The following is a 21,480-nucleotide window of genomic DNA, read 5'->3' on the forward strand; positions in this document are numbered from 1 at the left end:
AGGGGATTGAAACAGAGCAGCCTATTCTGATGGTAACGCAGGCCTCAGCTCTTCCTCTGACACAGGCTCTCTCCTCTCTCCCGGCACCTCTGCTCTTACCTTATGGCCAGAATTCAGCCCCGGAGCTGGCAAGACTCCTCTGTGCACATTGCTGCTGCCAACTCTGCGACCTTCACCCTGCCTGCTACCTCCTCCCTTGGCTTCATGCAGGACTGTCAGGAGCCCGTGGACATACGGGTAACAACAGTAATAACCTGCTTGGGAACAGCCCTTTACAGTTTGCAAAGCACTTTCACAACATCTGCTCAGTTATGTTGCTTGATCACAGTCCTGTCAATTACTCAGTATTATGATGCCCATTTTACAGATGAGATTCAATGACTTGCCCAAGGCCACGAGCAAAGTGGGAGAGCTGGGATTCAGACCCAGGCCTTCTGACCTCCAAATCCAACTTTTTCCACTATGTTCTGGAATTTCTCCAGCAGCCTTGGTTCAATTAGTCATTGTAAATGGAGCTCTTTTAACTTCATTCCATAACTAGGAAATGGCAAACCAGGGCTCTTTTCCATTTCCAAATTAGTATGTACCTGACTCTTTGCTCCTTGAGCCCCACTGAAAGCAAACAAACTTCTTTCTCTCAGAGACTTGTTAGCTTTGCTAGAAGAAAGGCTCAGACTATTGTACAGCCTAGTAACTGCTCAGCTATAGCCAATCTGGTTGGGTTGCCTATGCCCAGCTTTCTGAGTCTACAGCGCTGAAGGGTAGACACACACTAGGAAAAACAGCAGCAGCTAAAGGCAGGGACCCCATTTACCCCTAAGAGTGAGGGCCCCTTGTCCATCCCATCTTAAGATACCTCATAATTTCCATAGGGACCTTGTCGCCTTCCAGCCTTTGGGGTCCTGGGCCAACACTCCTTGTTCTTGGTTCCAGATGATGAGTTTCCCAAAAAACCCTTTCGCAGCCCAAAGTCACTTTGATGTCAGCGGAACTGTTGGGGGCCTCTCTCTGACCAGCTCTAGTGGACAGCTCATACCCATGAAGAATCTGTGGGAGAATATGGAGGTAGACATTCAGTGTGCTGTCAGAAGTCAGGTGGTACTTCTATCTTTTTCAACTTGGTTGGGACTAAAAGTTGGTTGGCTATGGAAAAAATATATTAAAGAGGATAATCATTAAAAGTGATCCTTACCCTGCCCGGCCGGTGTGGCTCAGTGGTTGAGCATTGACCCATGAACCAGGAGGTCACATGTTCTATTGATGACAAGGAATTGAGGCTCCTAGAGCTGCTATAGGGCAGACCTCTCTGCCTCTACAGCCTGTGCTCCTAACTTGATCCACACTTTCACCAATACTACCACTAGTTCACAGGGCACCTTCGTGCAAATTACAAAAAGTCTCTGCTCTTTCTGTGCAGCCGCAACCCTGAGCTGTGGTGCAGAGCTTCATGACCATGGCAAGCTGAATAAAGACCCCAAGATGTCCATGTTCTCATCCCTGAGCCTGTGAATATGTCACCTAACATAGTGAAAGGGACTTTTGCAGATGTGACTTAAGTTAAAGATCTTAAGATGATCCTGGATTATCTGGATGGGCCCAATGTTATCACAGGTCCTTATAAAAGGGAGGCAGAGGGGGAGATGACTACAAAAGAAGAAAAGGCAATTTGATTACAGAAGCAAGAAGGCAGGTGATGGGAGGAAGGAGCTATGCGTCAAGGGATGTAGGCAGCCTGCAGAAGTGGGAAAAGGCAAATCAGTGGATTCTCCCAGAGAGCCTCTGGAAGGAACCAGCCCTGCCAATGTTAGCTCTATGAAATGGATTTTGGACTTCTGGCCTCCAGAACTAGAAGATAACAAATTTGTGCTGTCTTAAGCCACCAAGTTTGTGGTCATTTGTTATAGCAGCTCTAGGAAACTAATCGAATGAGCAAAGCACAGAGTGGATTTCAGTTCCCCCAGTGCTCACCTTGCCCAGCTCTGCCCAGCAGCCCTGATGCTCACTGGCATTCCCACCCTGGCTCACCCCTGATTTGGTTGTTTCCGATGACAGATCCTGCTGCCTCGGTTTTCAGGACACAGTGAGCCAACTGTGTTGAATCTGACCAGTCCTGAAGCTCTGTGGGTGAATTTGACTTCAGGGGTGCAGCTTTGGGGATCCAGCTGCACTGGAGACCTGACATCCCACTCACACTCAGCCTGGGCTATGGCTACCACCCCAACAAGACCAGCTACGACGCCAAAGCTCACCTTCCACTAGTGACTTCTCCAGGTAGTCACATCATCAGACCAGTTTCTCAAGCTGCTTCCTGGGAGTGTGAGCAGCTCAAAACTTGAGCATCAGAAGCCAAAGGGAAAAAAGAAAAAGAAAAAAAAAACACACTTGCTATATTAGGTGAGTACTTACTATATGCCCTGATAAGCACTCACAGAACTGACCTCATTGCAATCCTCATAACCCTCAGGAATGGGAACTATTGCAATCTCCACTTTCCAGATAACAGCAGAGAGGTTAAGCAACTGGCCAAAGTCACACGTTCAAGAAGGACAGAGTCAGAATTTGAACCCTCATCTGTTTGACTTGGCAGCCATGCTCTGCACACTAACTGGGAGTGCCTCGTTTAAGCTCCTGATCTCAGGAGGAGAGGGTACTGCTAGCACATTGGGGAGACCATCAGGGTCAGCTTTCCTGGCAAATTATCTCAGTCCCCCTTTTCTATGATGTTAGCCAAGTCTCCACAAGGCTTCAGGCTGACCTTAAGCCCCATTTCCTGCAGATGGGCTGTCCACAGGGAAACTGAGCCCAGAGGTCCTGCACTTTGGAGAAGGTGTCTACTATCTGACTGTGATCCCCGAGTCTGACCTGGAGCTGACCCCTGGCAGAGACCTCACAGTTGGCATCACCACCTTCCTTTTCCATTGTGTGTTTTGGGATGAGATCCAGGAAACTTGGGACAATTCTGGGTGCCAGGTAAGAGGAGGAAGTGAAGAAGACATAACAGCTTGGTGGGGTGTGTCCTGCTCCTTTAGGGTCCTGTTTTAGTGCCTCTGGTATACCATCAGCTCCTCCTTGGGGCCTTTGCATATGTGCCTGGGAATGTGTCCCCAATCCCCATTCAGTGAAGTTAACTCCTCCATCACATTCCACCTGAAATTTCACTTCCTCCAGGAACTTCTCAATGCCCTGCTTAGCTCAGATTTCCTACTGTGAACACTCAGAGCACATAGGCCCGTCTCCTCCATGGACTAAGCAGAATAGTAGTTCACATCCACTCAGATCACTGAACAATGTCTGTACCCTCAGTGCACTGGGAGTCACATGAGACAGGAACAATGTGCTTTGCTCACTGTTAGGAACAAATGACCACTGAACACATGGACAAATGGCTGGGAAGCCCTGCTGACTCAGTTGCGGAGAGAGGCCAGAGTGTCATGTCCAAAAAGTCCTCTATGCCATGGTGCTGTGTTCCATGTTTTCTTGTGTTATCTCATCAAATCTTCACAATAACCCTCTAAGGTAGTTGGTATTCACATTCTACAGATGGTAAAACAAAGGCTCAGGAAATTCAACAAAGGCTCAAGGTGACCTGGGATGAGTCACCCCGCCTCTTAGAGCTTTCCCATCTAGAAATGAACACAAAGATACTTGTAGTTGTAGCCCTGAATCTCTCACCTAGTAGGTAGAAGAGTTGGGACTCAAACTCAGGTCTGTCTGCCTCCAGAGAATAAGCTTTAGCGATATGAGGCACTGTTTCTCCGGAGCCCCGCCCAATCTCACTGAGCCCCTGGGATGGCATGTGGCTCTATTAACTGCAATTAAATCCCTGTCTTGGGTCAGTTCAGCTCTTCTCCCTAGGAGGCAAATGTGCTGGTAGCAGCTATTGGCTTTGATGCCATCAGAAGCCATCGCTGTGGTATCAGTATCCCCCTCCCCACTTCTATGCTACTGTATATGCTGTTCTCTTCCCTGGAATGCCCTTCTTATCTATAATACCTATTCACCCTTCAATCTCCCACTCCACTGCCACTTTCTTCAAGGAGCTTCTCAGATGCCTGGAGTCTCCCTCTGTTGGATTTCCACAGCACTTCATATCCTCCCCAAGAACAGCAGCCTCCATTTCTAGCTCAAATTTATCACACATCTGTCTCCACCTAGAGACCATAAATGCCTTATTTCATTTATTCTACAAATAGCTACCATGTGCCTGGCCAACTGGTGGGGATATAATGGTGAGAAAAACCAGTGAGCTTTCAGTTTAGCAGAGGACACAGACAAGAAACTGATGGCACATGCCATGTCAAATTACACCAGTTACAAGTAGTGTAAGAAGTCAGGTTGCAACAGAGTCACAGAAGGGGACTCAGAGCAAGCTCCTTCCAGGTCTGTTTCTGCTGCCATGTCAACTCCTGCCCTGGCTTCCAGCTGCCACACATGGGGAGCTCCCAGAGCACAGGAAGAGATGAGAGGACACTGAGATGTCCAAGGCACAGCACCTGCAGCACAGGCCTTTGTTCCTTATGAACAATACCCTGGTTGTGTTGTGACCTCCTAGAGTCCTTGCTCCCAGAGGCTGTTTGATCCCCATGTTGCTGGCACAGAGTGCCCACTACAGGCTGCCCTCAGATGCCCGAGGCTCAGAATGTGTAGGGGCTGGCAGCAAGGGCTCCACCACTAGACAGACTTGGGTCCAATCCCACTTCATCAATTCTAGCAAGGTGACCTGGGATGAGTCACCCCGCCTCTTTGAGCTTTCCCATTTGGAAATGAGCACAAAGATACTTGTAGTTGGAGGCGGGAACTTAGATGAGATTAGGGGTATAAAGTACTTAGTGTGGTGTCTGGCACACAGTGAGTGCTCCAAAGATTAAAGAGATGGCTATGTTAGCCAATCTGAACATAGAGAAGACAACACTGTACATAAAATAGAAATCAAGGAGACAATGAACATGGGATTCAGCATGGTGGTTGGGTGGGGAGAAGCATGAGAACAGGTTTGGAAAGGACAACTTCGCTAAAAGTAAGTTATTGGGAAGTTCATAGCTTTTGAGTTGTGGGTTCTTGGGTGCTTATTATGTTATTAAAAATATATACTTACTGACCTAGCTGGTTTGGCTCAGAGGATAGAGCGTCCGCCTGCTGACTGAAGGGTCCCAGGTTTGATTCTGGTCAAGAGCACATGCCTGGGTTTCAGGTTCGATCCCCAGGTGGGGCGTGTAGGAGGCAGCCAACGAATGATTCTCTCTCATCGTTAATGTTTCTATCTCTCTCTCTCTCCCTTACTCTCTGAAATCAATACACACACACACACACACACACACACACACACACACATACATACATGAATGTGGATGTACAAAGGTCATATGTGAAAGTGTGTCACAGACCAAAAGTACCCAATATTGTGCACTTGCTGCTCATTATAGATAGATGTAAATACAGATACAGATATATAGAGGTCATTGAGGACCATAAATAAGTAAATGCGATCATCAAGTTTGCATGGAAAACCACCAATGAATCCTCTAAATAGCTAAAGAAGGTTCCAAATCTATGGACTACAGACCTTATCACGGGGTAAAGGCAGAAATATTGCAAGGGGTCTGAGAGCCATACTAAAGGCGCAACTACTGTTGCAAGAGGATGCACAGATTAATTTCAAATTTTCAACGAGGTCCTCATGCTGGAAAAGGTTGAGAAAGCGGCTTTTCCTTCCTCTCCCCAGGAGTCTTATGAAAACCCAGAACAGCAAAGATCTTAGACATAAATCAGATCTGGTCTCAGGGCTCTCAGCACTGAGATGGTCTTGTTACTGGCACCTGTTTGGGTTTCTTCTCTGAAATTAGCCCCACCCCTTCCGGGTGTGCCAAGTGTTCCCACAAGACCCACAGCTGTATGCCAAATGCTCTGGCCAGAATTGGGAAACAGTGAGAAAAACAACAGAGCACACAAGGGACTAAGACCGATGTGAAATCCACCAATGAATAGTTGGTGCCATGCCTTTGCTGGGTGGCTCATTTAAGGGAAAAGGGGCATGTTTGGAATATGGCAGATTCTTCCTTACCAGGCATTGAGCAGAGTACTTTCCGCATGCCAGTGTTTTCTGCTTCCTCCTACCTTCACCTTGTGGTGGACCCTGAAATGAATAGGTGGTTCTGGGTTGTGGGGTTGAATTAAATCATCTTTGCCCACCAAATGGCCCTGGGGGGAGAATTCAAACTGGCCGAGGGCTTTAGGGAAGGCCTGCTTCTAAGTGCAGGGTATACATTAAGAGCATAGCTAAGGTTTCTGCCCTTACCCATTCCTGTCTCCCTGTCCCCAACCTCACTGTCCCATACCACACGGGACAGCGTGCTAAACTCCATCCACATGCCCTGCCCACTCAAGCTGATGATCCTGAGGAATAGGTCAATGTGGGTCCTAGAAGCAGAGAATTCTGAGGCTCCAGGTCCCCAAGCCTCAGTTTAAAAGTGAAAGGGTAGGATAAGTCAAGTGAGGCACCGGGAGAACAAAATTTAGGGAGGACTCATTCTCAGGGTCATCCAAGGCCTTGCCCTAGTCCTAGCTGGGTGGTATGTGCTGTGGTGCGAGTGTCTCCTCAGCCCCAAAGCCTCATCCTGTGTAGAGGGGCACAGCCCAGGGACAGCTAGAGTGGGACCCTTCTAAGGAGAAGCCCAGGACAAGGGCTCCAGGTGCCTACAGCTAAGGAGGGGGGTCAAGTTTAGGGAATAGTTTCCTGTGCTGAGACACCAGCTTAGAATGAAATATTTACCCTTCCCTTTTCCTTTGCTGTTCAGTGTAAGATGACCAACTTAAGATGTTCAGTTTGAAAAGCAGGAAAGTCCCCAGCAAACTGAGATGCATTGATCATCTTGGATGTCCTCTCAGCACCTAGCCCATTGCCTGGCCTAGATTTAGCATTTGACAAATATCTGTAAAATGAATGAGCATCAGGTGAGAGAATGGACTGGAATGATGCACACCAAAGTGTGATAATGGTTGTTTGTGGAGGGTGAGGGACAGAGGGGACTTTAGCTTGCCCTGCAATACTTATCTAAAAAAGGCAAAGCAGACTGACAAGGTGGACAGTTGCCCATTGATAGGGATGGATGCAAAGATGTTAGTTAAAGGTAAGATTCTCCTCATTTTAAAATTATTTTTTAATTAAATTTTTAAAAACCCAAACAGAATCCTGAAGCTGGTCTCCCAACAGGCTCTCCAGCCCCTCCCCAGGACAGTGTCCACTTCTCATCACTCTCCCTTGGGCTCGAGCCATTCTGGAATGTACTCGCATTGCCACCAGGGCCTCTTTGCAGTTGCAGGTGGGGCCACGAACCACTCCCTTCCAGACACACTGCCTCTGCAACCATCTTACCTTCTTTGGAAGCACATTCTTGGTGATGCCCAATGCTATTGATGTCTGCCATACCAGAGAGCTCTTTGCCACCTTTGAGGACAATCCTGTGGTTGTGACTACCGTGGATTGTCTCATCGTGGCCTATGCATTGGTGGTGATCTGGGCAAGGAAGAAGGATGCTCAAGATCAGGCCAAGGTGAGATTGTATGGTCTTGGGGAATGGGAGGGAGAAGCAGGTGTGAACCCTTGCAGGAGCTCCAGGGAATGGAGCCCAGATGGGAAGCCAAGAGGCTAGATACAAATCTAGGCCATGGCCCCTGTAATCATCTCAGGCAAGCCAGTCCCCAGCCTCTTTATCTGTAAAAATGTTCTTTTTCATAAAATTATCACAAGGATTATGATACTGATCATTTATTGAGGATTTACTATATGCTAGGCATTACCCCATTTAATACTCACAATAGCCCTAAGAAGAAGGTACTGTCTTGAGGGTCCCCAAGACCACCCTCAGATTCAATGCTTTGCTAGTAGGACTCACAGAACCTCAGAAAAGCTGTTATACTCATGATTATGGTTTATCACAGTGAAAGAATACAGATTAAAACCAGTAAAGGGAAGGGTCCATGGGAGATCAGGCGAGAGCTTCCAGTTGCCCTCTCCCAATGGAATTGTACAGGACAATGATGTGTGACAATATGTGCAAAGTATTGCCATCAAGAAAAGCTCACCTAAACTTTGGTGTCTAGGGTTTAATTGGGGGTCAGTCATATAGGTATGGAGTGCGCACATGACTGACTTTCCTTACATAGTCTCCAACAGTCTGACCCTGCCCAGGGTCAAATTGATACAGCATGGCTAAAAGCCCGCACTATAAATCACATTGTTAGCACAGACTACCTGCTGTGGCCCATGGCCCCAGGTATTGAAAGACACACTTATAATACTGGATCTTCTGGGGAGTTATAGATTATCCTTCAGGATCTGGACAAAAGTCAGTCCTTTCTCTGAAATGTGCAGGGTTTGGACAACCCAAGCTTGCTGAGTTCACCCTTTACTGCACAATACCTCTATCATCTTACAGAGGAGGCAACCAAGGATCTGAGAGCACAATTAACTGGTCAAGAGCTACCCTCCCGGGAGGCAGAATTCAAACCTTGAACTCGGATAATAAAGCAGGTCTGAGGATAGAAACAAGATCTAACAACAAATTGTGCAACAAATTACAACAAAGTTCTGATTATTTTTCCAATATATGCCCCATGCCTGACACATAGTGGGCCTCCAATAAATATCTGTGAGTGAGTGAGCACATAAATGAACACTAGTATGCAGGTGCAAAGCTCTGAAACATTTCCATTCTCTGCCCTCTCCCCACATAGCAACACCTCTTGGATGTTAAGATGATATGGCACTTAAGATAAATAGCTGCAGCATTTATACTGCTGTCTTTGATTCATTCAAAGGATTAAACATTAATACTTTAAGTGCTTAGCTGTAGGTTGATTCCACAAGGCAGAGTCTGAGATGGAGTTTAGCATGCAGGGTGTTTATCAAGCAGTGCCCGGGATCAGCCCATGGGAAGGCAGGGAAGGAGATAGGATGAGTAGAGGGAGAAGCTGAGCTGAAATTCAGCCCACTGACTGCCCTGCTGACCCAGAGAGAACTCCAGAGCTCTCCAGAATTGGGTTGAGATGCCCAAGTCTTGATTACACCTGGGCACCACATCAATCTGCCACCTCCCCAGGGGGTGCCTGACCTCAACAGAGGTGGTTCTTGCATCCCTGACAACAGCACCTCAGCAACTGGGGCAACATGCCCTCCCTTGACAGATCTGAGCAGTTCATCACAGCTTTTGAAAATATTTTTTATTTTTTGCTTAGCTACCTTAACATTCATTCCTTTTAAAATCCCTCAAAGGCACAATATGGTTATCAAATGCTATAACAAATTATATCAAATTTTGTATCATTCACCAGATTAAATATTCTCAGCTTAATAATACCAAGTTCATTTCCTGACTACTTTGGGTCATATTTAATAACAAATGCATTTTGTACTTTTTCTTTTAAAAGTGTTTGTTTTTCCCTGTTCTCACCTGATGGAGTAAGTAAATAGCATACATAATTTTGCTTCCTCCCTCTAATTGTCTCTGTTGGCTGCTGTGAAGTGGAAAAACCCACTGAGCAGAGCCCTCCTGACTTAATCCTTCTGTCCAGGTGAAGGTCACAGTGCTGGAGGACAATGATCCCTTTGCCCAGTACCACTACCTGGTGACAGTCTACACTGGACATCGGAGAGGGGCAGCTACTTCCTCAAAGGTACCTGACCATTCAAGGTGGCTCAGTCAATCAGCATGTGCCACTCAGCAAAGTGCTTGCCAGTCCATTGTTGGGTTACTTTAGCAGAGTGGATTTGGCGCTGTAGAGTGTATGTTTCTTGTTGTTGTTGTTTTATCTCTTGCTTTTTGTTTTTTTATAGAAATCAGCTGACAGTCGTATGGGTACTCCCTTGTATGTAACTGACTTTCTTTCTCTTGCTGCTTTTAAGAGTCTCTCTTTGTCTTTTGCTCTTGGCATTTTACTTATGATGTGTCTTGGTGTGGTCCTCTTTGGATTCCTTTTGTTTGGGGTTCTCTGTGCTTCCTGGACTTGTAAGTCTATTTCTTTCACCAGGTAGGGGAAGTTTTCTGTCATTATTTCTTCAAATAGGTTTTCAATATCTTGCTCTCTCTCATCTTCTGGCACCCCTATAATTCAGATGTTGGTACGCTTGAAGCTTTCCCAGAGGCTCCTTACACTATCTTCATATTTTTGGATTCTTTTTTCATTTTGCTTTTCTGGTTGGGTGTTTTTTGCTTCTTCGCATTTCAAATCTTTGACTTGATTCTTGCACTCCTCTGGTCTGCTGTTGGGAGTCTGTATAATATTATTTATTTCAGTCAGTGTATGCTTAATTTCTAGTTGGTCCTTTATCACAACATCAAGGGTCTCATTAGATTTCTTGAGGATCTCACTATATTTATCAGCAGTCTCACCAGTCTTTTCGAGGGCCTTACTAAATTTATTGGTAGCTTCTAGACAGTTCTTGAAACACCTTAAAAGTGTGGTTTTGAACTCTATATCCAGCAGTTTGCGTTCCTCCATTTCTGTCATTTGTGTCCTGTTTCTTTATCTCCACATTTTTTGTGCTTTCTTGGTGCACCCCCTTGTGGTCTTTGTGCACAGTCTTGTTGTAGTTAAGCCTTGATTGTTGTAGGTAACACTGGGGGGGATTTGACCTCCAGGCCAATTGGCTGTGAGAATCAGCTGTGTCTGCAGTGGAAGAACTTCTGTCCTGATCTCTAGGGAGGTGCTAATCTAGCCTTTGCCTGAGGCTATCCAGCAAATGCCTGTGTGCAAGGCTTGGGTGGGGTGAGTCCCAGGGGATCAACAGGGTGGGCGGAGCGAGCAGTTATGGCTGCTCTCAGTCCTGCCTTCAGAGGCTCTGCTTCTCAGTGTCCCAGCAATTGCTGCAAGTACCTTGGAGAGAAAGCTGCCCTCAAGTTCCAACCGATGCCAGACAGACCTGCTTCTCCTGTTTGAGTCTGGGTCCCCAGAGACTCGCCCGGAATTGGAGCTCAGAGCCTGAGACTCCCTCCAGATTGAAAACGACAACCACGCCCTCAGCCGCCAGCCCGCTCTGCATGCACCTCCGCACCTTAGTATTTTACTTCTGCACTGCACTGCCTCTGAGTCTCGGTATGCTTTTCTCTTTCCTTCTAGTTGTAGAATTTCCACTCAGCCAGCCTTCCTGTGGTTCTGGGTGATGTCCGTTCCATCTTTTAGTTGTATTTTTGAAGTGGTTGTGCGAGGCAGCAATGTCCGGTATTTACCTATGCCGCCATCTTGGTTTCTCCCCTAAATTATATTTTTTAGGTAAACTGATTAGCTGGCATCTAGCTAAGAGGTCAAACTGAGCCTTGAGGTCCTTGAACAGGCTGACAGAAGGTAGTAAAGAAACTATTTCACTTATTTATGGATTCTCTGGAATCCTTGAACATTTAGCTGTGGGGCATACAGCAGGTTGTCTCTGTGATGTCTCAGCATCTTTAGTTAAGTCTGCCCTCCCTACACCATATCCCTTATCAGATACATTATCCCTTGCAGCAGCCTCCAAGGTTCCTTTACCAAAACTGAGGGCTCCAAGGAACACAGGTTGAGAACCATTGGCATTTTTAGTCTGTCCTTATTTTACCAAAATTGACATTAGGCGTCATCAGTGTAGGGCATTTATCTGTTTACTTTTTATTTTTTAACCTTATTATTTATTTTTATTTTTAAAAAATTGTTTTGTTTTTATTTATTGCTGTGTCTTAGGTCTTCAACCAGCTCTCTAAAACAGAGTAAGTGCTCAATAACTATCTGTTCAATTAATGTAGGATTCAAAACAAAAAGTAGGATTCAATTTTATCTATCTCATGAAATAACCATCTCATTTCTGTTTCACACTGAAGAGTCCTTAACAGGAAGTAAAACCTGTGATGCACAGGCCATTTCTCTTCGTGGAGAGCTGCAGCCGCATTTTAATCTGATACCGTTTTAGTCTGATTTCCCCTAGCACAGAAAATTAGGCATGCCCATCAGCATCACCTGGATAGCTTTAGGAAAACACAGATTCCTGGGCCCTATCCCTAAATATTCCTACTTGGTAGGTATGCGGCAAGGCCTGGTTATTTTCAACATAGGGGGCACTCATTCATTCATGTCTCAATGCCAGGCCCTCTGGGAGACACTGGGAATATAACTGTTAGGGGGGAAACCAGTTCCTGCTCTACAGCCCTTACAGATAAACATATGGGAAGTTTAAAAAGGCCACTGGACATCAATACAGATAGTATCACCCCAAATCTTCATACAACTAAAAAATAACCAGGCAGGTCCAACATGGGAGGAGAAGAGAGGATGAAAGGGTCATGCTTGCTGGTTTTCCTTGTGTTTGTTTGTTTTTTACATTTCCAGTGAAATACTGTCAGTGGGGCTTGGTTACCATGTGAAGCTGGCCACTCTGGTCTCTGGATTTCAGGTGACTATAATCCTGTATGGCCTGGATGGAGAGAGTGAGCCCCACCACCTGTCAGACCCTGACATTCCAGTTTTTGAACGAGGAGGAGTGAATGTCTTCTTACTCTCCACCCTGTTCCCCCCGGGGGAACTGAGGAGCCTGTGGCTGTGGCATGACAACTCAGGGGATTGGCCATCCTGGTGGGTAGGGGTTGAGCAAACCACAAGAACCTACTAAGCCCTAGGCCAGGGCTGGGCACTGTGCACTTGCTGCCTTGCTGATCCTCACAGCCTCTGAAAGACACATGGAATGGATTCCTATTTCACAGATAAGGAAACTGAGGGTCAGAAAGGACCACCAGAAGATAAACAATCCAATCAAAAAATGGGCAAAGGACCTAAGTAGACACTTTCCGAAAGAGGACATACAAAAGGCCAAGGGAAATATGAAAACATGCTCAAAGTCACTAATTATCCAAGAGATGCAAATCAAAACAACAATGAGGTATTATCTCACACCTGTCAGAATGGCTATCATCAACAAATCAACAAATGACAAGTGCTGGAGAGGATGCGGAGAAAAGGGAATATTCGTGCACTGATGGTGGGAATGCAGACTGATGCAGCCACTATGGAAGACAGTATGGAGTTTCCTCAAAAAGTTAAAAATGGAACTCCCATTTGACCCAGTAATCCCACTTCAAGGAATATATCCCAAGAAACCAGAAATACCAATCAAAAAGGATATACATGTACCCCTATGTTCATAGCAGCACAATTTACCATAGCTAAGATTTGGAAACAACCTAAGTGCCCATCAGCAGATGAATGGATTAGAAAACTGTGGTACATCTACACAATGGAATACTATGCTACTGTAAAAAAGAAGGAATTCTTACCATTTGCAACAGCATGGATGGAACTGGAAAGCATTATGCTAAGTGAAATAAGCCAGTCAATGAAAGAAAAATACCACATGATCTCACTCATTTATGGCTAATAAAGACCATTATAAACTGATGAACAAAAGTAGATACAGAGGCAGAGCAGCATCAAACAGACTGTCAAACTACAGCGGGAAGGCCGGGGAGGGTTGCGGGGGTGGGGGTGAGGAGGGTAAGAGATCAACCAAAGGACTTGTATGCATGCATATAAGCATAACCAATGGACACAGACACTGGGGGGTAGGGGAGACCAGGGGGATGTCAAGGGGCGGGGGGGAAGGAGACAAATGTAATACTCTTTGTAATACTTTAAGCAATAAAACAAAATTTAAAATAAATAAATTTTAAAAAACACATATATAATTACATATTTTTTGTGATTAATCACTATGCTTTAATTATGTTCAATTTGTAACAATGAAAATATATCCTGCATATCAGATATTTACATTACGATTCATAACAATAGCAAAATTACAGTTATGAAGTAGCAACAAAAATAATTTTATGGTTGGGGGTCACCACAACATGAGGAACTGTATTAAAGGGTCACGGCATTAGGAAGGTTGAGAACCACTGGCCTAGACAAAAGGTAATTCTGCCCTGTTTTAACATTCCAAAGGATAGAGGAGTAGAATGTGCAAGGCAGTTCCTCTGGGATGGTAACTCTGACTCAATTTTGAAGTGGTTCTGCTGATATTATTTTTACAATATGTATACTGGGTAGAATATAGAATAGCCCTTTGAAGTGGGTACAAGATATAGAAGAGAAAATTGAGTGTCTAAGAAGTCAGGGAGCTTGGCTAAGGTCAACAAGCTTGGCCAAGGTCACTCAGCTAATGGGGTGGAGTTGGATTTGAACTTGAACCCCAGTGGGTGGTGTCACCCTGACTATATCCACTTTCTATTACAGTTCCCTGAGATCAAGCAAGCCCCTTCGCGGCCTGCCCTGGTGGTGTGTCCTGGTGGGCTGGCTCCTGATAGCCGCCACCAGCAGTGTGGCAGCCACCAGCGGTGTGGCAACCTTCCTCACCATGCTATATGGTTTGCACTACGGGAAGACCAGCTCCCTCAAGTGGCTCATCTCCATGGCTGTCTCCTTTGTAGCGAGTGTGTTTGCCACCCAGCCCCTGAAGGTCAGGACCCCTTACTTTCTCTCCTGCCAGCTGCCGTGTTCTAACTTCAGCTGTTCCTTCATCTATTTGTTCAACAAAACTTCATGGAACACCACCTCTGTGCAGGTCCCAGGGCAGGAACAATAATGAAGATGAGTACCATGATGACCCAAGTTTTTGGCCACCCACTCTGGGCCAGGCTTAGTGGTTTACTGAGATGCTGGCATTTCATCATCACAATCACCCTCAGGAAGGACATTGCCTCCATTTTATAGATGAGAAAACCTGAAGTTAGAAGTTAAGGTCAGCCTTAGCTGGTTTGGCTCAGTGGATAGAGCATCGGCCTTCAGACCAAAGGGTCCCAGGTTTGATTCTAGTCAAGAGCATGTACCTTGGTTGCAGGCTCCTCCCTGGCCCAGACCCTGGTCAGGGCTCATGCAGGAGGCAACCAATTGATGTGTTTCTCTCACATCGATGTTTCTCTGTCTTTCCCTCTCTTCCACTCACCCTAAAAATCAATGGAAAATATCCTTGGGTGAGGATTAACAAAAAGAAAAACAAAATATCATAGAAAGGATATTTTTTTTAAAAAGAAGAAGGTAAGGTCATCCAGCCAGTGAGGCTCAATGGTTAAGTGTAAACCTATGAATCAAGAGGTCATGGTTTGATTCCCAGTCAGGGCACATGCCTAGGTTGTGGGCGCAATCTCCAGTAGGCAGGGTAAAGGAGGCAGTCGATCAATGATTCTCTCTCATTGAAGTTTCTATCTTTCCCTCTCCTTTCCTCTCTCTGAAATCATAAAAGCACTAGAAAAGAAGAAGTAGTAGTAGTAGTAGTAGTTAAGGTCATAAGCATCCTGCCCTAGACTACATATATAAATAGGAATAACACCAAATTTCCTCAATTCTAAGATGCTTTTACTTGTAAAACAGGCCAGCAATTTACAGGAATTTGACCTTCAGATAAAAAACCCAAGTCAACTATTAGAAGATGCAATCCTATTTCTGAAATGTAAAGTTACTGTCAGAGTAGACGAAATATTGAGCCCTGGCCTGGAGTTCGAGGTCACAGCTTTCCCTGGAAAAAAATCAGGTGGTAGGAGTACTGTGTGTGTGGGGGGGGGGGGGGGGGGGTTAGGGGAAGCTAAAGAAAGGAGGAGGCATTTTCAGTGAGTCTTTACGCCTGTGAGACTCACCAAATCCCCTACCCCATTACCTCCCCTTGGCCCTCTGCCTTGTCATCAACAGCCTTTGTCAGAAGATTTCAACAGTTCCTGACACCTCCCCCAACCTAGTCTGAGAATTTTAAGAACAGAGTCCTGGGCCTTTCTGTTTCTAATCAAACCACACAATCCTATTATACTGTGTACTGTTGGGGAGGAATAAACTTTCCTCTACCCTCAAGGTGCTTTCAGCTGGTCTAAGAGTTAAATCTACGTGAGACAGATTAATAAGAGGAAATAACCAAATTTAATACACACATATGAATGGGAACCTGATATACATGAAGGAGTCAGAGAACCCACATACATGAGAGGTTCAAAGACAGAGAGGGAAAATGAGATATTTATGACACTCTGAGCTAAGAATCACCTTGGGGCTTCAGAGGGGAGGAAGGTCATTGCAGGATGATACAGCAGGTGTTCAGCAATTAGTTTACCTTGCCCTACAAATAGGTCCTAAAAACTGTAATAACTCTTACTATAGGCAAGGCCCCCAATTTAAATTAAGAGAGAGGTAAAAATTGCTCATGAGCTTGCAGGGCCTTGATTCCCTCAACTCAAAACAATTCACATGCCAAAAAAACTTATTGGAGAGGCCTGTTCTGAATCCTTACATCAGAGATAGTATAAAGGCTAACCACTTAATACAAGAAGAAAGGGAGGAGGGAAGCTTAACTCACCACACTGGAGTATAAGCCAGGTGCATGTAAGCCCTGGCCCTCACCCTTCATAAACATGTGCCCTCTCTATAGAGGATGGGCTAGTTCCTACCTGACTTCCCCAGAGTATGGCTCCTGGGACAAGGATATAAAAGTGGCCCCAGTCCCACCCTCTCTCAGACCAGTAGTTGATAGTTTCCAACTTGGGCTTGGGGTTCACCATGCGTATTTTCCAGGTGCTGGGGTTTGCTGCCTTCTTTGCACTGGTCTTAAAGAGCGTGGAGGATGAAGAGGAACCTATGGCCTCTCTCCCAGGATATCTATCCAGCCCAGGTAATGGTGCAGGCAGGGGTCTGGAATCTGATAAAGCTGAGAAAGCCCTAGAGAGCCCAAGCACTGAGTGAGTGGTCCAGGCCTCAGATCTTTGCTCCCCATCTGCTCTTCTCCCCTGACTGGTGAAACATCCCCAAACCATCCAGAATAAGTGACTCCATTGTTGCTTGAGCAATCTTATTCCTTCTCTACTGGGCCTTTCTATCTGACACCTAAGCATGACTCCTTGGCCATTAGAGGCACACATGGGGCCGTGCTCTGTGCTATCATTCTCTGTGTAATCTCAATCAAGCAGCTTTCTTCTCCAAGGCTCAGCTCCCTGGTCTTTAGAATGGAAAAAAACACACACACACATACACAAAAGCATGTGGGTGGGCTGCGAAGATTGCTATAAGTTAGAATTCTAGAAAAAGGATCTGCAAACCATAGCCAGGGGCCCGAATCTAGCCCAACCCCTATTTTTGTAGTTTTACTAGAACATAGTCAAGATGAGCCCTGTTGGAGGAGCCCCATGACCAGACCCCTTCCCCCAACCTGATTTCTTACTTCCCAATAGAAACTCCTGAGGGTGCTGACAATAAGAGAATTACAAAAGCAAACAAGCAAACAGAACAGAATCAACACTCTTATAGTCTATGCAGTTCTCTGGAGCTTCAGGGAAAATAAAACAGGAACTAACAAAAGCCCATGTATCTACATCATTATGCAGTGTAGTTTTTACCCACACGGGCCTGTATTCTTCCATTCTAAATTAGGGTTTTGGCTTTGCAAATCCAAAGGTCCATTAAAATCTTCTTCCTAAGACAAGAGTAATTTTTCTCCAAGGAGAGGCCACCCTCCAGACTAATTAAATATTCATTAAGTCATTCCTTTGGCAATTATTCAGGGAGTACTTGCTGTGTGCCAGACAGTGTGATGGTCTGGGAACATAATTTATATGAAATCTACTTGTAATGTATAATTCATTGATTTTAGTAATTTATAGAGTTGTGCAACCATCATCACAATTAAGATTTGGAAAAGCTTCATCACCCCAGATTACCTCTTGCCCATTTGAAGTCAATCTCTACTCCCACCCCAGCCCCAGGCAACACAGCATTGACAAGATGGAACAGGTTGCTGCCCTCACAATGAACAGCCCATGTGGGAGACACATTAAATAATTAAATGCACAAGTAGACATATAAGTGTGAATTGTGATGAGAACTAGGTGTGGGAGAAGAAGAGAGAGCAGGCCTCTCTGCTGAGGTGGTACCTAAGCTGGCTCCTGGAAGATGGGGGCCAGGAGGGATTATACACTGGAAATGTGCAAAGGCCCTGAGGTGATATGCAGCTTGTCATTTTACAGCAATTATTGACAGTGTGGGCGAATCATTTGGGATTGGGGTGGAGGGGAATGGTTCAAGATGAGGGCAGAGAGGTGAGTGGGGAGCAGGTCACTCAAGGGCCTTGTAGGATCTGGGTCAATGTTAGGGTTTCAAAGTGTTTTAAATAGGAGAGCAGCATGGCCTATTCGTGATTTTAGAAAGATTACTGTGGCTACTCTTGGAGAACAGAGGTATTATGTTAAAAGTGGAAGTGGGGAGGCCAGAAGGATGAACATCAAAATGGTCCAGACAAGAGATGACATGTGCTGGCAGTGAGGGTGAACAGAAGGGAATAGATTAAACAAAAAAAATAGTTGGTCTAATACACCCCTACCAGAATGGCTAATGTGAAAAAAAGTGGTATCACCAAAGGCTGACAAGGATGAAGAGAAACTGGAGCATTCATGCATTGCTGGTGGTAACATAAAATGGTATAGCCACTCTGGAAAACAGTTTGGCAGTTCCTTTAAAATCTAAAAACAGACTTACCATATGCTCCAGCAATTGGACTCTTAGGCATTTATCCAAGAAAAACAAAGACTTATATTCACATAGGAACCTGTGGCCAAATGTTCATAGCAGCTTTGCTTCATTTGAAATAGCCAAAAGGTATTTGGCCACTCCAAAGAATCTACCCAAGAGAAATAAAAATATATGTCCACACAAACACCTGTACTTGAATGTTCATAGCAGCATTATTCATATTAGCCAAAACTAGAAACAATCTAAATATCCATCAATGGGTGAATGGAAAAACAAAGGTAGTATATCCATACAATGGAATACTACTCAACAATAAAAATAAACTAACTGCTAATATATACAACAACATGGATGAACTCCAAAAATTGAAAGATGCCAGATACAAGAAACTAGGTACATATGATTACATTTATATGAAATATCTTGAAAAGGAAAAGCTTATAGAGGCAGAAAGCAAATTAATGGGGCTCAGGGTGGAAATAGAGTGAAAGTGGGAACTGACTTCAATGGGACATGAGGGAACCTTCTGGGGGTGATGAAAATGTTCTAAAATTGGATTGTTTTAAATTTACTAAAATCACTGAATTGTAGACTTCCAATGGGTGGATTTATGAAAATTATATCTAAATAATGTGGTCTGAAAAAGAAGATGCTGGAATTAGACATGACAGGACTTTGAAATACTAGTTACCCTCATTCTTCCATTCTTCAAAGTTTTGAAAGTGATGGGATCCATCTTAGAATCCAGGAATGCAAGGAAGATGGCATCCAGGAGTAAGTAACCCTTCAGGGAGGGGAAGGCATTCATTTTTAGTACCAGGAGCATTCCCCACATGAAGAAAAAGGGATGGAGTTCTGGGCACTGGAATAGTATGGCAGAGCATGGAGGGCAGTGTTGGGTCCCACAAAGGAGGAACTGTGAATCCTAGCTGTACCTGGTTGCAAATGTAAAGCCTGATTCGACTGCCCATGGGGGAACTGTCCTTGTGTTCTGCTTTCACAGACCCCTCCACCTTGTTCTGAGTACGAAGAAAAAGCAGAAAGGATGTCTACCAGCTGCCTCTGACTGCCAACATTGAGAAGAAGAAAACCACTCACCTCAAGGAACAGAAAGCATTTGCCCTAACCAGAGAAATCTTGGGTAGGCAGCCAAGATTACCCATGAGCAATCTTCCCACTTGGCTGGTTCTCAACACAGACTTGAAAAGAAACTGTGCAACCTCAGATGAGCCCCACACTGCATCTTGGACATTTTCCCAAGATATTAGCTCACTCCAGCTTCTGCCCAACACTTAAATTCTTTCAATGGCCCTTCAGATCAAATTCCCCACTGTGGCTCCATCCACCGCAGGTCACTTCTCTCGGCCCCTTGTGCCCTGAGCTCCAGTGACACAGGATTCTACAGCTTCTGGGATGCTGTGCCCACTCCCGACCCCAGGCCTTTGCCCAGGCTGTTCCATCTAGTCTGCTAGAATGTGCTTATCCCTCCTCCCTACATTTTCTTATCGCTAAGTCCTCTTATTCTTTCATTCTCAGCCCAAAGACTATTATATCTTCAGGCAGGCTTCCTCTGACCAAAAGCTTTAAAGCCTATGTATATCTTAGACTGGGTTCCCCACAAGCAGATTTGGGTACATATGGTTGGTTTGGGAGGTGATTATGGGGAACATTGGTAGGGAAGGGGAAAGTGCAGGGGGAGAGAAGAAAGCCAGTGGCAAGTGGGGTGATGAGTGGTTTCCATGTGGACAACTGGGGCTCAGTCCTGCTGGGGACCTCAGTGGGAGCATGTAGTACACACCCCCAAGTTGTAACCCACTAGGTCACTGGTGAAGGCTGCTCCTGAGGAGAACATAGGCCTTGCAGCGCTCCTGGCCTGCCTTCCCACTGGCTGATCATGATCCTGGCCAAAGCAGAGAGCAGGGAGGCTTGTGCAGGAGGAGTAGCATGTGCAGAATGAAGAGTTCCAAGGGTGTGTGGGCAAAAGCCCTGAGAAGTCATCGCAGGAAGAGGTTTCCATGATGCAGATTCCCAGGCCCTGACCCCAAGATTCTGATTCAGTAATGCTCCTCATTCCCCACATGATTCTGATATCTGACCTCCTAAACTAAATCTTTGTACCTTCTTTGGCCCTTACATCACACTCACCAGTCTCCTACAAGACAGGTGAGCTCCATGAGGGCAAGGAACACATCTGTCATCTTCACCACTCTCTCCCCAGCATTACAACATGGCAGATGCCCCATTTTTAAAAAATTCTATTTAGGAAACACTTATATAACATGAATTAGAGCAGGCACTATTTTAAGTGCTTCATAAATATTAATTTCTTGACTTCTTTATCACAACCCTGTATAATATAGTTATTATCCCCATTTCATAGATGAGGAAAGTAAGGCACAGAGGGTTAAATCACTTGGAAAGGGCATATAGATAGAAAGTGACAGAGCCAGGATTTGAACCTAGCAGAAGATTCATGATCTGTGAACTCTCTTTCTGTTGTCTCTATAAAAATCAGTTCCGTGTCACCAGAGAGGTGAATAATTGGTCTACAAAACCTCAATAGTTCTGATCCCATTTGCCATTCTGTTTCCTTCCTGGGCTTGATGGGAGTGGGGACTCTGCCTGACCAGGGGCTGTGCTTCCTTTCCCAGCATACCTGGGCTTCCTGTGGATGCTGGTGGCCTATGGACAGAGGGACCCCAGTGCCTACCACTTCAACAGACACCTTAAGCATAGCTTCACCCAAGGCTTTTCAGCTGTCCTGGGCTTCCAGGAGTTCTTCATGTGGGCCAACACCACCCTTGTACAAAACCTGTATAGTCATCACCCAGGTATGGTCCCCTTGCCCCAGGACCTGTGTCAGCCACCTGGTGTACTGTTCTTTCTAGGAACAAGTGTGGGTCTCTGTCAACAACAGCCTTAGGACCATATGCTTTAAAGGAGAAACACTCGGAAGACTGTGTG

General features: G+C 45.3%; 1 protein-coding gene across 1 annotated transcript in view; it reads left to right on the plus strand.

Moving 5' to 3' along the window:
• PKD1L2 (polycystin 1 like 2) overlaps window positions 1–21,480 on the plus strand; it is a 73,239-nt gene that overhangs the window by 35,327 nt on the left and 16,432 nt on the right. The window contains 12 exon segments of the mRNA XM_036346812.1: window positions 111–237; window positions 934–1,065; window positions 2,053–2,140; window positions 2,143–2,271; window positions 2,777–2,970; window positions 7,320–7,550; window positions 9,571–9,672; window positions 12,416–12,594; window positions 14,251–14,473; window positions 16,570–16,666; window positions 19,520–19,657; window positions 21,168–21,347. Coding sequence (XP_036202705.1) covers window positions 111–237; window positions 934–1,065; window positions 2,053–2,140; window positions 2,143–2,271; window positions 2,777–2,970; window positions 7,320–7,550; window positions 9,571–9,672; window positions 12,416–12,594; window positions 14,251–14,473; window positions 16,570–16,666; window positions 19,520–19,657; window positions 21,168–21,347 — 1,820 coding nt within the window.

The sequence above is a fragment of the Myotis myotis genome, unplaced genomic scaffold (assembly GCF_014108235.1).
Source record: "Myotis myotis isolate mMyoMyo1 unplaced genomic scaffold, mMyoMyo1.p scaffold_m19_p_19, whole genome shotgun sequence".
NCBI classification, from domain to species: domain Eukaryota; kingdom Metazoa; phylum Chordata; class Mammalia; order Chiroptera; family Vespertilionidae; genus Myotis; species Myotis myotis.